A 17,561-nucleotide genomic window follows, 5' to 3' on the forward strand; every position below is an offset into this window, starting at 1 on the left:
TTGCACATGCCGGGATCCCATATGGGTGCCGGTTTGTATTCTGGCAGCCCCACTTCCCATCCAGCTCCCTGCTTGTGGCCTGGGAAAGCAGTTGAAGACAGCTCAAAGCCTTGGGACCCTGCACCCTCACGGGAGTCCCAGAAGAAGTTCATGGCTCCTGGCTTCGGATCGGCTCAGCTCTGGCTGTCATGGGCACTTGAGGAGTGAATCAACGGACGGAAGATCTTCCTCTCTGTCTCTCTCCTCTTCTCTGTATAGCTGACTTTCCAATAATAGTAATAATAAAAAAAAGATTACTTACTGATTTGAGAGATACAGATGGAACTCAGCTCTCATCTGCTAGCTCACTGCCCAGGTACCCACGAGGCAGAAGCTCGGAACTCATTCCAGGTCTCTCATGTATGTGGCAGGAACTAAGGTGCTTGAGCCATCACCCTGGACTCAAAGCCAGGTACATGTGGGTGTGAACGTCCCACCAGCAGCTTCATTGCTAGGCCAAATACCTGCACTATTACTGCTGTAATGTCCCATTGTTCAGCCTGGAAAGGGTCCAGAACAAGGGGACACCCCGAATACCACTCCTGTGATGCCCGTTAGTCCAGTCTGCAAGCCTGTTATGGAAGAACTCGTCATAGCAAAGCTCTGGGTTTCCTCAGTGGCCAGTAGAGGGGGCTGTTTTTCTCTGGACACAGGTTGTTGATGCTGCTTTTTTGTTGGTGCTATGATTTTGTTTTTGTGTTTATTTTATTTAAAATGCAGTGTGACTTAGAGGACACTATCCTGCATCCACTGGTTCATTCCCCAAATGTCCACAAAAGAGTTGGAACTGGGCCAAGGAAGCCAGGAACCCAGAACACCAGCCAGGTCTCCCTGGATGTCAGCAGTAAAGGGCCCAACTACTTGAGCCATCATCTGCTGGCTCTTGGTACACATTAGTAGGAAGATGACTGAGAAGTGGAAGTGGGATTCTAACCCAAGAACTCCAAAGGACTGTAGACAGCTTACCTACTGTGATTACAATGTAGGTCTTTAAAAAGTTAAATAGCTAAATAATCCTTGGATTCTCTACTGTGGATTTTTATTTATTTGAGGCTAGCAGGTTAAGTTCCCGGTTGCAACTGCAATCCCATCTGGGCACTGGCTCTTGTCCCGGCTCCTTTGCTTCTAATCCAGCTCCATACTCATTCCTGGGAAGACCGTGAAGGATAGATCAAGTGCTCAGGCCCCTGTTACTCATGCAGGAGACCTGGAGGGAACTCCTAACTACTTTGGCAAGCCCTGGCAGCTGCAACCATTTAGGATACAAACAAGCAGATGGAAAAAACTTGCTCTCTGTCTCTGCTTTCTCTGACTTTATCTGCCAAATAAATACATAAATCTCTTTAAGATATATTTATTTGAAAATGGAAAGTGCTAGAAAGGGAGAAAGAAAGAGCTTCCATTTGCTGGTTCATTTATCCAGTGAGCCCCATGATGAGGGCCAGGTTGAAGGCAGCAGTCAGGAGCTCTGTCTGGGTCTCCCCCTTGGGTTCTGGGGCCCAAACATGTGGGCCAACCTCTGGTGCTTTCCCAGGCTCATTAGCAGGGAGCTGGATTGGAAGAGGAGCACCCAGGACTTCAAGCAATGCTCTGAAATGGAATGCCAGCCCTGCAGGTGACAGATTAGCTCAGAGTGTCAGCCCTTGTGATAACACTTCTTCCCATCCTATGCTATTGGGCTGGAGGACAGTGGAAACATTCTGTTTGTCCACCCTTTTTGGTAAGGAGAGAATTACCCAAGATCTCTTGTAATTTGCTAGGCAGGTACAGGGAGGAACTAGGTAACCATAAAAGATTTCCTACCTTCACCCTCTCATGAATTTTGGATTTCTCTAAGAGCAATAGAATAACAACAATGATAGGAAGTAACATTTGTTAAGCACTTAACATGTCAAGCACTGCATGCTCTTTTTTTTTTTAATGTGAGTTGGCTCATTTAATCTTCCTAAAACTCTGCAAAAGGGTCATTGGCATCTGACTGTATTTTTCCAGCCTCTTGTGGTTATAAATTTGCATTAGGACTGCTTTGTGTTGAAAGCATGTCCCTAGGAGAGGTTATGCAGGGAAGAATGCTTAGGTCGTGTTCATTCATTCAGTAGATTTCTTTAGTGCTAACTGTATATTGAGCACTCAGAAAAATAATAAATCAAGATCAACTCCTACGGAACTCAAATACAGATGGGAAACAACAGAGATCACTGGAAAACAAATGACCAAAGCAGCATCAGCGAATGCAATCAGGGATAAGTCTAGTGCTTTGTAGAAACACACTGTGCCTAGGGGCTAGGACTATGAGCTCAGTATTAGATACCAAATGTGAGCCTTCCTGGATGTGTGACCTTTCTCTATTAAAAAAAAAAAAAGCAAAAAACAGGGTTTGCCTATCTGTCTTGGGAGGTGGGAGAGAATTAGAGTGAATCCACCGTGCCTGTGCTGGTAAGCGCTCAGGTGTTCTGAATTAGTTACTTCAACAGCCTTTAGTGCAAAACTAACCTTTCCCACTCGAGTGAGGGTGTAACTGTAAGAGACCCTCCTTCAGTATTGGTCTCCTGGCACCAGAAGAACACGTTGAATTGCTCTCTGTGCAAGGAAGGTTGGTGTTTTTGAATAAGGTATAGCTCCTGAGGCCTGGGGTGATGGCACCAAGCTGGTGCAGATTAGCCAGGTGGGCCTAGTGGGAGGGCCTGAGGTCACGGGGCGGGGCTGCTCCAGCAAGGGAATGCACGTGGAGGGGTTGATTCTAAAAGCCTGAGTGTTAGGCCCCCTCCCTTGCTGCTCACTCGGCTTTTTGGTTTCTAGTTGTCTATACGGGCCATGTCGCTGCCACCCACCGCTCTTAGCAGACCTCTCAAGCAACAAAACCCGCCTCATCTTGGATGTTGCACCTCCAAAACCGTGAGTCAAAGCAAACTTCCTTTCCTTGTAAGTAGCTTGTCCTGGATTCAGTGACCAAATGAAAGGTGGCTAATTGGAAGGTCAGGGCACAAATAGCAAGGATTTATTCTTGACCTTGCAATTTACACTTTTGGGGGCCCTCAGTCTACTGCTGTTCCCAAGAGCCAACATGTTGCATTGATTTTAGTTACAGACAGAAATCCACATTCATTAAAAACTGGAGAGCTGAGGTCGGGAGTGGAGAAAGCCAGTTTGTTGATGGGCTGAGCCTCTTGCAGTTCCAAGGCAGCAGAGTTGGGCCTGGCTTGACTACACTCAGCCCATGGAGTTTAAGTGCAGGGCATGGGTAGGGAGTTAGCCATGGGAGGCTCTGCAGCAGTGTGGAAGTGAGGCTCAAGTGTTCCCTCTTCCCCAAGTCCCCAACTTCCCTTTTGAATGGCACTAGTACCACCCCCCATGCCCCTGTGGTTGCACTGGAAAAGGGAGGGTGTATATAAATTTCACATGTCTCCAAATACTCTTGTGCTGTGGATAACTCTGGCTAAATGAGAGGACCAAAGGTAGTGCCTGTAACAAGTGGCACTGGAGTTGTCATGGTATGCTGCTTTCAAGTGTGGACAGTACATCGGCGGAGCTGGGGACCACCTGGTAATCTGGTTGATAGCCAGAAAATACCTCGGGCCACACCTGTGCCTCCACTGATCATTGAGATTTGAAAACTGATCGTACTGACCAAGTGTGAAGGGCTACAGCCTGGGAACCATCCCAGAATTCTCTTCACCTGGGAGCCTGCTTGGGCGGCAGAGAGAACGCAGTAGTTAGCCCCGATTTCCAGAGAGCTCAAGCCTGTTTGCAAATCCTCAGTGGGTGACATTGTCCCACACAGTCTCCCTATCTCATATTTTACATCACTTTGAGGAAAAGGGAAGTGCATACTGTTAATTTCTAGCTTGATAGCCAGGTGGTTCTTAAGAGCAGGGAACCTGCTGTTTCCCTTTTTCAATGTAAGGCAAAGTGAAGCGCTGGGTTGGAGCTGCAGAGTGTGGCTGGGAGGTACCTCTTGTCACTGCTGTTTAATTTTGGTTTCAAATACTGCTGCTTGCCCGATCCGGTGACTGACTGCTTAGAGATGCAGGGGCAGCATGGCAGCTCAGTAGCATGGAGGGGAGTCTGAGGCAGTGCTTGGAAGGCTGGAGCATTCAGGGCATGGGCTGCTGGAACTTTCTCCCTGAGACGTTTGGTGGCTTGCACAGTGGAAAGGTCAGCTGAGGTCTTGCGTCTGTCTCCGGAAAGGAAGTGGCAAAAGCAATAGGACATTTTCCATTGGCTGTAGCTCTGGGAGTTGTGGGTGGGGACACATAGCAAGTTGGTGTGAGACTCCGAAAGCCAGCTCTGTTTCATTCATGGCCTAAGGAATGAGAAGTGAGACTTGGAGAACTAGTAAGAAAGATTTCCTGATGACCAGTATCTCCAGGAAGTGCTTGGACTGTGCTACATTCAACGGGTCAAATTCTGTCTTCCAAATAACACAGAGGCGGCACCAGGGGAAGGAAGGGGAAGGGAGGGCCAGAGGACCTGCTGGCACCAACGTAAACCAGGTATTTGGTCACTGAGACTGTGTCTCCAGGAAGTTGTGCCACCACCACTTTCTGGGTAGGGAAAATATCCTGGAAACAGTGCTGAGGTAAAAACAAACATCCCAGCAAAGAGCCTATCGGTAACAGTTGTGCTGAAAATAGCCAGGTGGTTTCACAACCAAGGATCAAGTTGTACTATCCGGCTTATTCTCTCTTCTGTATTCAAAGCTTTAAGAATGGATTATAAATACTTTGGGCTTCTCCTCTGGGGATGGAGTGCTGGAAAGTTCTATGTTGTCCACAAGGACATTCTTGTCTTCCAGTCTAACGGCAGTGGGCTCTGGGGCAGGAGTAGGTGGTGTTGGGTTTTTGTGCATGTGGGGCAAGTTGGCCCAGCTGATGGCCAGGTCTTTGAAAGCATGAAGCATAAACACTCCCAAGATGATGGTGACAAAGCCAGCCAGGGTTCCCGTGATGTCCACGGCAGACATGCTGTTCCATTCCTTAAAGAGGATGATAGAGGAGGTGACGACCACCGTGGTGAAGAACACGTAGTAGATGGGGAACACCAGGGAGGTATTAAAGATATCCAGCGCCCTGTTGAGGAAGTTGACCTGAGTGCTTAGGGAAAGTGCCAGGATGAGGGAGAGAATGTAGGGCAGGGGGTGCCGCACCACTGGCAAGCCCTGGAAGAAGTTTCTGATGGTGATGCCAAGCCCCTTGACAGCAGCCACGGAGAAGGCCCCGATCACAGAGCAGATGATGATGTAGATAAGGATATTCTTTTGTCCATAACGTGGGGCGATGACAAAGATGAGAACGAGGCAGGACACCAGCAGGAGCACAGCAAACACAATGAAGCCTTCAGGAGGGGAAGGAATACAGGTCTGAGCTGGGGAGGGAAATAGCACCTAGAGCCCTGCGCCAGGGCGAGAGGTGCTCCTCTGCGGTCAAATGTGGGTTCCAGCCCCAGCTACATGCCTGCTAATTTGGGGAAACTATTAATCCCCAAAACCACAGTTCCCTCTTTTGTAAAAGATGACCAACCACAGGGCTGTCTTCACAGGGATGTGTTAGGAGGTTCAAGGAGATAATGCACATAAAGCACTTAGAACAGAGCCTAGCATGTCACAAACATTTATGAAATGGTCTCCATATGTACCGGGCCAGGAAGCCCTGAAGCCTCGCTTTCTAACAAGCCCTATCCCATCACTTTGTTCAGCTTGCCTTCTCTTCCAAGAACAGCACCCAAAGTGGTCAGAACCTGTGGCTTTGCCCCAGCGGCCACCGCTCAGTGACTTCCTACCCCTGCCAGGAGTGAGGCACGTACCTGTGTCTTTCATTTTGGAAGCCATCTCCATGATGGTGGTGACCTTCTCCTCCTCAGGGGCGTGGATCACCATCACTGTGCTGCCTGCCACGCAGATCACACAGCCCAGCTTCCCCAGCAGGTTCAGACGCTCTCCCAGGAAGTAGGAGGAGAGGATGGCACTGCACATGATCATGGGAGAAAGGCATGAGGGCAGGCCTGTCCCGGGGGCCCAAGGAAAAAGGGGCCCCTGAGAAGCATGCACAGAGAATGAACAGGAACTCTGGGCTCTTGCGTGGAAGCTTTTCTAGGCCCTCTGGTAACAAGTGAAATCGAAGCTGATTTGGGGGAGGGTTGAGTGTGTGCTGGGACAATGGAAGTGCAAGTGAAACTTTTTGTTGTTGTGAAAACTGAACATTCTCTAATGGAGTTAACTGGACGAACCCTTCGAAGGCTCCTGATGGTCTTCCTACCCAATGAATACATCCTCTGAGCTGACACATAGTATCTGGCCTTTGCTTGTATGCCTCTTGTGTGTGGGGGGGAGCTCAGTCCTTCACAAACCAATGAATCTGATGTGGGTTTACTGATTATTCACTGAAATTATACCTCCTGGAACTTTGTACCCCTTATTCTGTTTCTATGGCTTGGATCATAAACAGTAAAACTATCCCTTTTTCCGTTGATACATGTCGATAGAAAAAAATCACAGTGATGATATAGCTACCATGTTCTGGGCATAGGTTCGTGTTTTGGAATAAGAACTTTACAATTAGTAGAGTAAAATGTGCTATTTCCATTTTATATATGACAAAACTGGGTCTCATAGAAGTTGAAGTGACTCAGCGAAGTGATGAAGCCACGCCTGAACTCAAGTTCTATCTGATTATTAAGCTAAGGAATTTTCCTAGATGCTGAATAGAATTCTCGTCACTTTCCTGAGACTTCATTTTGCTGGGGAAAATATCTCCAGAATTTTCTTGCTGTTTGTTGGCAACGTGGTTTCCCCAGTCCTCACACTTGCTTTGTAAGCCAATGGAGGTAAAGGAAGAAGGGAGGGAAGGCGGGCAGGTTGGATATGCTTGTGGCCCATGCGTCTATAACAGTGGTAGTGGCTTAGGGTGAACAGCTGTTGGTGTGCTGAAACCCAGAACTCTTCAGTGGTCCTGGCTCAAGCTGTCAGGAGAGTGAAGATGGATGTTAAGCTTCCTTCCTATCTCCTATCTCTCCTCTTAATCTTCCAAAAAGGTTTCTCATTCATGAGAATCTGGTGGCATTCACACAGGCAGGCCCACACATGGAGGAGTCCCATGCTGCTCCCAACACCCTAGGCGTGGGGAGTCTAGAATCAGATAAGTCATGGTAGAGTCACAGCCGATTATGCAGTGTGAGTCATGACTTGATTTTTTTTTTTTTTTTGGACTATGGGAATGTTGCAAAATTGTCATTAAAGAGAATAAGACACAACAGGAAATCATGGTACTAGATATGTAGTTAGTGGAGAATTTACTAGGGTTCAAAGGTTAGGCTAATAAGCACAACTTCACAACTTCCTTCTCCTTCAAAAGGCATTTCGGGGGGGCTGGTGCAGTGGCTTATTCGAGATAATCTTCCACCTGCCATGCCAGCATCCCATATGAGTGCCAGTTCAAGTCCTGGCTGCTTCACTTCCCATCCAGCTCCCTGCTTATTGCCTGGGAAATCGGCGGAGGACGGCCTAGGGTCTTAGTTCCCTGCACCCATGTGGGAGACCTGGAAGAGGCTCTTGGCTTCCAGCTTTGGACCAGCCCAGCTCTGGCTATGGTGGTTATTCCAGAAGGAGAATCTCTGTCTCTTTCCCCTTCTCTCTCTGTAAGGGCTGGGGGCCAGAGGAAGCATACTATTTTTATTTTTAAAAACCACTATTCGGGCCCGGCGGCGTGGCCTAGCGGCTAAAGTCCTCGCCTTGAAAGCTCCGGGATCCCATATGGGCGCCGGTTCTAATCCCGGCAGCTCCACTTCCCATCCAGCTCTCTGCTTGTGGCCTGGGAAAGCAGTTGAGGATGGTCCAACGCATTGGGACCCTGCACCCGCGTGGGAGACCCGGAAGAGGTTCCAGGTTCCCGGCATCGGATCGGTGCGCACCGGCCCGTTGCAGCTCACTTGGGGAGTGAATCATGGGATGGAAGATCTTCCTCTCTGTCTCTCTGTATATCCGGCTTTCCAATAATAATAAATCTTTTTAAAAAAAAAAAACCATTATTCATGGATTGAGTGCTTACGTGAGCAGCAACATAGCACAAGGGTTAAGCACTCAGACTGGAATTCGACTGCCTGGGTTGGAATCCTGGCCTGGACAGTTGAAACCTGGGCATGTTGGCTAAGTTGCTTGATGTCTGGCCTCAGGTAGACTGCTGTGAGGATTAAGTGCCTTAGTACCTGAGACACATTGAGAGTATTTAGTAGACAGTAAGCCCTCGATATGAGAGCTGTGTCTGTTTTTGTTGCCAGTTTGTTCTTTCTGTGCATTATTCATTTAGTCTGCAAAGCAATGTCCCTGGGTAGGTAGTATCATTTCCATTTTGCAGATGGGGAAAACTGAGGCTTAAAGTGGTTAAGTGACATGCCATAGTAACATAAATGCTAAATAACAGAGCATAGAAGCCAGATAGTGTTCATCTAAAGCACATGCTTCTAACTCAAGTACTTCTGCCGTGGAAGCACCAAAATATTGGTGCAAGCCATTCAGCCTGGAGACAGTGGGAGCCCCTTCCCACTGGTTCAGGCTTTGCCAGCAGTGAGGAAATGCAGGCCTAAGTGGCAGCAAACCATGCCAGATCCAGAGCACTGCAGAATACCCTGCCTCCTTCTGAGGCCTGCCAATGACCATGTTGGCCCACTTGCAACTATAGGCCTCAGCACACTGGGAATAGAAAGGAGTCCGAGGTGGCTCGAGAGCTGACAATAACCTTATGAGGACGCTCAGTGCTCCCAGAGGTGTGACAACGGTCGCAGGTGCAAACGCATAGGCTCCAAAGTTAGCAACTTCCCCAGCAGCCACTAGGAAATGAAAGAAGAAAAGACGCTTAGTGCCATCCCAATGAACCATCTCCAATTCAGACAATTCTGGATCGAGGTGGTATCATGCTGTGTTTAATCAGTGTGAGTCTCCGACCAGCATTCCTCACAGCCCTGCTCCTTGTGCCCTTCCCCCAGAGTCTCCGAGCAGGTCAGTCCCAGACTATCCAGTGCAAATCCTTTCATTTGAAAGATTGCAAAGCTGAGGCCCAGAGCCCAAGGTCACATGTGCTGCTTGTAGGTGAAAGCCTGCTTAAATCTTCAGATCTTTAGATTTCTAGTCTGTGCACAGTTAAGTACAGTGACTGCCAATATTTGTGGTTTTTTTTGAAGTTCTAGAAAATGTTAATTATCAAATCAAGAAATGGTTACATAGTTGGGTTCTCTAAATACCACATGGTCCTTGGGCCCTCCTTCTGGGGAAATTCTGGACAATCCGGAAAAGCTAGCCATTCTCTAGGGTCTTATGTTCCCCATCTGTGTGGTTAGGTTGCAAACTTCTGCAAGCATTTTCTTTCCCCATTTCCTCCTCCTCCCCTGGCCTCCACTTTGTCCTTTTATCCCTGTGACCCTATCTCTCCCCTCCCTCTGCTGCTAAAGAAGAACCTGGGTCATCTGAGGAAGCAGGTGTTGTCTGCTACAGGTATGGTTGGCTAAGGCAGGAATCGGCACCTGACTTAGGGGACTATCATCGGAGAGTTCAGTTCCACCTAAAAGAATTAGTCTGATAACCGGAGATGGGCAGGGGGAAAATGTGTGAGTGTGCAGATTTGGGCAAATTTCAGTGACATATCAGCTGTGTTCTATGTGGACAAACTGCCTGTGAATGGAGGAGCTAACTTCAGAGTCTTAGCTTCTACCATGTGGATGTCCACAGCCAGTAGGCAGTGATAACTATTATTGTATTTCAAGGGAAGCAGAGAAAGCTTGACTGAAAGCAGCACTGAACAAACTTCTCTGGATTCAGGTATTTTGTGACTGAAAGGGTAAGAGGTTCTACCTGCAAGAGTTGTCAAGGTTTTTCCCTGGGAATCGGTTTCAGCCCCATTCTTTGCACAATAGAGGCAGAAATGCTCCCTCCTCCACCCACAGGCTACTGTTCATAGGGTAAAGAATTCACTTACTGGTGAGAAATCCAGCCCACCACATCGTATCCTTCAGGTAGCCAAAGCCTCCGTCCACTGCAGAAGGGAATGCACACAAAGTTAGCACCTGGCTGCACCTTCTCAAGTACCTTTGCTGAGTTAGCCTTGACTCCAGATCCATCAGTGGCTTTTGGTTCTGCACCATCTTCTGTGTGAGTTCACCCGTTCCTGAAATTTTAAATAGCACCTTTCATGGAGGGTTCCCTGAGCATGGGCCTGCCTTCTGAGCTCATGCCTGCTCATAGAGCCAACTGTCCACACATCGTCTCCTCTTGGTGCTCTCCCAGGCATCTCAACATCTTTCCTACATGGAAATTATAAATGTGTGTTTATGTGTATAAATTTTAAAGGCAGAGAAAGGGAGGGATTTCCATACACTGGCTTACTTCCCAGTGAATAGCGAAGGCTGTGCCAAGCCGAAGTCAGGAGCTGAGAACTCAAGCCAGGTCTCCCACACAGGTGGCAGGGACTTAATTACTTGGCCATCACATACATTCACCTAGAGTGAGCATTAGTAAGAAGCTGGGATCAAAATTGGGAGTCAAACTGGGGTACTATGATACAGAATATGGGCATCCAAGTATCCTCTCGCCTGCTGTGCCAAAACTCATGATTTCCGATGCTCCCCATCTACCTACTAAATGAAACCCAGTAAGTGACACTTTCATATACCCAGCTTCTTCAGCCAGAAATCAAGCAATTGTACATGACTCTTCTCTCTCCACTCCTCCTGTGTTCCATACATCCTGCCACTCCTGTCTCCAAAAGCGCCTTGCATATGACCACCCCATTGACACCATCCTTCCCTAGTGCACCATCAACTCTGGTCCAGACTGAGGCAACAGCTGCATTTATGGTTACTCAGGTTCAACTTTTTCGCCTGCAGCAACTGAGTGCCCAGCGCAATACCCTAGTGGCTAAAATCCTTGCCTTGCATCTGTTGGGATCCTATATGGGCACCAGTTTGTATCTTGGCTGCTCCACTTCCATTCCAACTCTCTGCTTGTGGCCTGACAAAGCCCAAAGTCTTGTGGGTCTCTGCATCCACATGGGAGACTCAGAAAAAGCTTCCAGTTCCTGGCTTCAGATTGGGTCAGCTCAGCTCAGCTCAGCTCAGCCATTGTGGCCAATTGGGGAATGAACCAGTGGATGGAAGATCTTTCTCTCTGTATCTCCTCTCTGTATATCTGCCTTTCCAATAAGAAAGAATAATGATAAAATCTTTTTTTAAACAGTGCAAACTGAATTATGCCCCTGCTCAGCTTACATCTGGACCACAGCTTCTAACTGCTTTTAGGACAAAGAATCCTCAACAAGGCCATCTACAATGTTGGGCTGTTCCTGCCTCTCCCTTTCTTAGTTCCACAGAAGTGGTGGGCTCCTTTCAGCTCAAGGTCTGCCTGTGCCTTTTGCTTTTTTCTGGAATACTTCAGCCAATGACTGCCTACCTCCAATGACTGACTACCTCTGTGGGTCTCAGCCTGCATTTCTCCCCCTCAGATGCTTGCTTCCCCATGGAGTTCTTTTTTTTTTTTTTAAGATTTATTCATTTTATTACAGCCAGATATACACAGAGGAGGAGAGACAGAGAGGAAGATCTTCCGTCCCATGATTCACTCCCCAAGTGAGCTGCAACAGGCCGGTGCGCGCCGATCCGATGCCGGGAACCTGGAACCTCTTCCGGGTCTCCCGTGTGGGTGCAGGGTCCCAATGCATTGGGCCGTCCTCAACTGCTTTCCCAGGCCACAAGCAGGGAGCTGGATGGGAAGTGGAGCTGCCGGGATTAGAACCGGCGCCCATATGGGATCCCGGAGCTTTCAAGGCGAGGACTTTAGCTGCTAGGCCACGCCGCCGAGCCCATGGAGTTCTTTTTAATAGCTTCCAGCTCCCCTTCTTCCTGGGACTTACTGACAATTTAAGTTGATCTGCCTATTACCTTGTATTTTTTTCCACTTAAGTGGAAGCTCATAAAGCCAGGACTTATGTCTGATCTGTTCAGCACACAGTCAACAGTCAGCCGTATTGGCTACGAGGATGGTGGTGGTGGTGAGGGACGGGTTTGAAACAGTGCTGTGAAAATTCAAAAACTGTATGTGGCTTTTGTGGTTGACCACTTTTCTAAGGAGAGGGATTTTTGCTTTCCTCATGTTTCCCAAGGGGTCAGAGTCTCCCATGAATGCTAAACTCTCTGAGAGCATTGTACTCTAAGGGTTGAAATCTTGGAAGATACTGAAATAATATTAGAGGAAAAAAATTATTCTAGGGAAATTTTCTGAATGGCTATCACTACTTCCCTGCTCCCCTTATCTCTTCCCCACTCCCCTAGACCCCAAGCCCATGCAAATGTGTTCCTGACCATTTGAGAGCTCCATGATCTTCTGAACACTTGTCCAGAAGGAAAGCACATTGCCCGTCGCTCCTAGCATCCTCCCTGTACCTCCCAGGTCTCTGTTTTGAGCACCTGGGCTCCAGTACTTGCTGGCTGGACCTTCTCACCCCAATGGCTTCTCCTCTGTCAAACATTTCCTGAATGTGTTACGTGTCTTGTCAACAGTCCTTGAATCTGGCTCTATTCTCATCTCCATGTTAAGAGGAAACCAAGGCACCTTTCTTACCCAGAAATTTCATCACCAGGAATTGAAGATCTAGACTAGGGATCTAGAGCCTACTTCCAAAGCAGTGTTCCACAGAGCTATATAACAGAGCATGTCCAAACTTGAATACACATCACCATCCCATAACCCTGCCCCCCTCCTTCTGCGTTCTTTATCTCAGGAAACAGCACCATCACGTCCTTGATTGCTCAGGTTCAAAACCTGACTCATCCTTGACTCCTTCCATATTCCTCCCCACAGAGCCAGTCAGGATAGAACAGGTGAGGCCCTCCTTCAAAAGCCATCCTGGGATCCATGGCTTGTATCCAGGCCAGAGTTCTAGGCTCTTACTCACCTAATTGGTTCCCCCACTTTGAGTCCATTCTTCACGTAACACCCAAGGGTTTCTTCACATCTTCAATTGGAGCATCTCCCCTCCCCTAGCCCACCTCTTAGTCACCTATGAGCTGCACTCAAACCCTGTAGCCCACTTCATAAGACCCTCCATGCACCAGCCCCTGCTCATCTTTTACCCCTCTGTGGTTTAACCATCATAAACTACTTTCAATTCCTTTTCGTCAGTAATGTTCATTCATCTCTGTGCCTTTGCAAGTGCTGTTCTTCCTGCCTGGAACACTCTTCACTCCTTTACTTTCCCGTGTCCCAAGCATTTAGGTTTCATTGTAGAGATTACTTCTTAAACAAAACCTCCTCTAGGGACCAGCATGATGACTCAGTTGGCTAATCCTCTGCCTCAGCGCCAGCACCCTATATAGGTGCTGGCATGTGTCCTGGCTGCTCCACTTCCCATCCAGCTCCCTGCTTGTGGCCTGGGAAAGTAGTCGAGGATGATCCAAAGCCTTGAGACCCTGCGCTGGTGTGAGATCTGGAGGGGCCGCCTCCTAGCTTCAGATCAGTTCGATCTGGCTGTTGCAGCTGTCTGGGGAGTGAATCAGTGAATTGAGGATCTTTTTCTCTGTTTCTCTTCTCTCTGTAAATCTGCCTTTACAATGAAAAATAGTGATTAACAAAAAACTTCCCTTAACCTCTAAGCCTTTATTGTGCTTGCAAAATCTACCTTTAGCACTCTGTATTTTCCCTGATGTACTGCTCCTTTCCCCCTGGTCTCCTGTCTCTCTCACTTGACTTAATCTTCTATGTCTAACATCACACCTGGCAAACCCCAGTCAGCAAAAATGATGAATGGATTCTTTTCCACACAACTCCTGTTCCCAACAATTGCTTCATAGATACACATCTTGTTTTCGAGTGAATTCCATGACGACATACAAAGGAATTCAACTGCATGGTTAGAACGGTATGTGTGTGGTGTGTGGCAGAGAAGTTGTGACCTGTTTGGGTTGTCATGGCTGGGAAGAAGCCAAACCAGGACTGGACCTAGAAGGCTAGAGCCTTGGTCCTGAGATGCTACCCTGTCATTGCCCCAGTGGCCTCAGGAGATATGGGTCTGTAAGAGAAGGGGTCGTATCAACAGTGGGATGCCCAGAAGGGTGACAGTCTTTGTATTTACCAATGGCCTTGCTACAGCCCTGGCCTCCATGAGGACAGGCTGGGCCAGGGCTCTGCTGCCCTGGGCCCAATCCCACCTCCCTTCTCCCACCCCATCTCCCCTGGAGCATACCAGCCCGAGTGGCCCCCGTGGCCACGAGTCGCTGGAGGCCTTTCTTCTTGAGGATGACACTGCTGCCGATGAGGAAGCTGGACAGGAAGGCCAGGCCCAGGCCAATGTAAAAGCCATAGGTCTGCCGGAACCTCTCCCGCCAGCTGCTGCTGGTGGCGTTGCTGGGCACCTCGGGGCTGAGGCCACTGACGATCTGGCACAGGACTTCATGGGAAGAGCAGTAGAGGTTGATGAAGGAGCCTGGGTGGAAGAATACAGGAACTTAGAGGGCATTCGCCTGCTTCCCAAATGCTGCAGTTGGCCCCTCTGGCAGACCCTATGCTTCTGCTGTCGCCAGGCTGTCCCTGGGCCCCTTCTTGAAACAACAGTTAACATGCCCTGGGTAGAGGCAGGGAATTTTATTGGCAGGCATTCATCTTGTTCTTGTGAGTGTTGTTAAGTTATTTTAAACTTTTTAGTTTATTGGAAAGGCCAGCAAAGAAACACAGAAATGTTCCCTCTGCTGTCACTCTTTAAACATGTAGTACCTGAGCCTGGGTCAGATCAGAGTCAGGAGCCAGGAACCAGGAACTTGCTCCAGATCTCCTGCCTGGCTGGCAGGAACCCCAGTACTGAAGCCATCATCCGCTGCCTCCCAGAGAAGCGTTAGTGGGGAATCTGGACTAAAAGTGTAGAGAGTAGCTAGGACTTGAACCAGGTGCTTGCATATGGGACACAGGTCTCCTCAGTGGCTACCCACCTGCTGCACCAAACCTCCTCGAAACCATTGTCTTTAGTACTCAGTTCATGGAAAGAGAAATAGAGGCAATACAAGACTAGGTACTTTGCCTACAGACACAAGAATGTCAGACTCCAGTTCAGGATCAAGAAGCCAGACAGACCCCCCACACTCCAGGGAATGTTCCCCAAGCTCCTGGGCCTCCCTGAGGCCAACCTCCTACCCTTCCCAGGATCTCCTCTCAGCCTCTGGGTCCTTGGGCCTCCAGGAGCTCAAAGTCCTCCCAGCAAAGGGGTGCAGTGGGTTTCATTTGGCTTCCTAAGAATTCTCTTAAAATACGAATCCATTAACAGCATTTCAAAATAGAGTTCCCAGGAAAGAATTCCAATTTGGAGCTACACTTGAAAATCAGAAGATCTACTTAGTTCACCCACAGGACGTCTCTTAGAGCAGCAATTGGCTGAAGCTCTGTGGCAACTACCCCTTTTGTGAAATGTGTCACCTCCAATTTCCCAGCCTCTTTATTCAGTTCCCCTCAGCCATGTTTGTGGGCTTGGGGTCTGTAGGTATTTGAGTTGGTGACCTCTGGAGCCAGAAGGCCTTTTCCAAGCAGCTGTATGTGATCAAGAACCAAGGATATAAGCCCAGGCCACACATAGACACACACCCCACCACCACCACCACCACCAGTGCCTGGAGGGACCCCAAGTCCAAGGCCAGGTAGTTCTGGATTTGGCACATCCACTGTGTAGAGGGGACCTGAAGGAACAGATTATAGGGCAGTGCCAATCTCTTCCATGGAACAATACCATGGGGCATGGAGCTGGAGGGAGTCCTAGGTAAAATGTCAGTCTAACCCTCTGGTGGAAGCCAGGGAAACCGAGTCCCTGAGGAGAAAAGGACTAGCTGAGTTACACAAACACCTGGGGGCTGCGCTGGCTCAGCAAGCTGCCAGGGGCGCACAGGCATCTGCTGCTATGGGAGACCTCTCTTCCTAACACGTGTGTCACAACTGCAGGAAGATGAAGCAAGCAGCCCTCTCGGTCCCCAGTCAGACTTGTTCCATGTTGCTCATTCTTGGTCTCCAGCTCAGGCCTCCTTGCCCAAGAGCTGAGAGTCCAGGAAGTGAGGCAGATCCTGCCAGGAAATGGGACAGAGCCAGCTCAGCCCACTCCCACTGCTCTCCCCTGCCCTCCGAAAGGAACTCTGGCAGGTGGAGCCAAAGAACCTATTGTGGGCTTGCTGTTGCTGTTAGAGCCCTGCAGCACCCACCAGCTTGGCACCTGCCATTGAGTCACGTTCATCCAGATGGTGAAAAGGCACAAGGCTGATGGCCAAAGGAAATCCAATCCTGAGGGGGAGGATGCTCATGTGAAAAAGCTGAGTGCCGAGCCAGGGGGTTCCTGTCTTCTCTTCCCAAAGATGCTGGGAGGAGAGAGAGCATTCCTTGTAGAGCAAGGTGAGGCTGCCAGCAGCCTGCCTTGTTGGGCGAGTTCCTAGAGGCAGCAACATCAACTGTCCAGGTTCAGGAGCTCCCCGGAGAAGGGGAGAAGTCAGGGAAACAGACCTGTTCCGCGGGCTGCAGCAGCAAGGAGGGGCAGGGAAGTGGAGCCGTGTGAGGTGTCACGGCGCAGGGCCACACCTTGGGATCCGGGAGCTCTGGTTCCCAGCCCACTTTCCCACTGTTCTGCTGGTAGCATGAGAGTAGTCTTTGCAGAACCTCAGTTTCCACATCTTCCGAGTGGGGACAGTAAAGCCACAATGCCCTCCTTTCCACCAGAATTGTTGTAAGGCTCAAGGAAGTAACACCAGGAAGGGACCTGGTCCCCTGTGTGCCTCATGGTAAAACTCAGCATAAAGCCAGGAAGGAGTCTTTGCGCCTTTCTTGAGTTTCTATCCCTCCCTTTTTTCTAAGGCATATGTGTGGAGGTGGGAGAGGAGGGTGGGGCCGTAGCCAGACCTGGACAGATTTTAAAAGCATCTTAAGTCATTGTACCTCTGTAGGCTAAAAAGACCAGAAACCCACAGAGCCCCTCCCTCCTCCTTACTCCTTTTTACCCTCTCTGAGTTAGCCCATCAGCCCAGCAGCCAAGATAGAGGTGAAGTCCCAGCTAAGACAAGAGCAGAACCCTCTCCCCAGCATGGGATCCTGCAAGGAGAGGATAGGGAAGGGAGGGTTTCACAGGCCGGCGCCTGGGCATCCCCACCTCCCCGCACACTGTCACACGCACCGTTCTCGCAGCTGGCGTTGCTAACTCGCAGCTCCATGGGGCCCCAGAGGGCTTTCCAGCAGGTGGCCGCGACTTGGTCACGGCGTGGATTGGCTCGCTCGGATGTCGGAAGCCTCCAGGGTCCTGACCCAGGAGCAGGGAGAAGGGCGCGCCCCAGAGGCGGAGGGTCCCTGGGGCGGAGTCACCCCGTGACTTGAGCTGAGGGCCAGAGGCTGAGGCCGCCCGCAGAGGGGGCGCATGCCCTCGCTGGGTGTGGATGCAGCCGGGCCTGGCCGGGCTCCTAGGCTCCCAGTCACCGCCTGTGCCAGGGGCTGGAGGCCAGGGGGCGGGTCCCGAGGCCCCGCCTCCGGGCCG

At 49.6% G+C, this 17,561-nt stretch overlaps 1 protein-coding gene across 1 annotated transcript; it reads right to left on the reverse strand.

Annotated features, from left to right (window-relative positions):
• Positions 1-4,537: 4,537 nt before the first annotated feature.
• On the reverse strand, positions 4,538-17,334 carry NIPAL4 (NIPA like domain containing 4). The gene is made up of 6 exons (XM_004587496.3): positions 17,208-17,334; positions 14,259-14,498; positions 10,002-10,058; positions 8,769-8,859; positions 5,842-6,002; positions 4,538-5,373 (listed from the first exon to the last, which is right to left on the reverse strand). Exons 1-6 carry the CDS (start codon positions 17,242-17,244, stop codon positions 4,742-4,744), a joined length of 1,218 nt encoding a protein of 405 aa, XP_004587553.1. The 5' UTR covers positions 17,245-17,334; the 3' UTR covers positions 4,538-4,741.
• Between the last annotated feature and the right edge of the window lie 227 nt (positions 17,335-17,561).

The sequence above is a fragment of the Ochotona princeps genome, chromosome 19, assembly GCF_030435755.1.
Source record: "Ochotona princeps isolate mOchPri1 chromosome 19, mOchPri1.hap1, whole genome shotgun sequence".
Lineage (NCBI taxonomy): Eukaryota > Metazoa > Chordata > Mammalia > Lagomorpha > Ochotonidae > Ochotona > Ochotona princeps.

What these genes read in the sequence shown, in the direction of transcription:
- NIPAL4 (XM_004587496.3), bottom strand. Translation starts at nt 17,244, where the DNA reads ATGGAGCTGCGAGTTAGCAACGCCAGCTGCGAGAACG. An exon ending in GCACTGAGCGTCCTCATAAG is followed by an intron (nt 6,003 to 8,768) that starts GTTATTGTCAGC and finishes GATCATGTGCAG; the next exon opens with TGCCATCCTCTCCTCCTACT. An exon ending in TTCCAAAATGAAAGACACAG is followed by an intron (nt 5,374 to 5,841) that starts GTACGTGCCTCA and finishes CCCCTCCTGAAG; the next exon opens with GCTTCATTGTGTTTGCTGTG.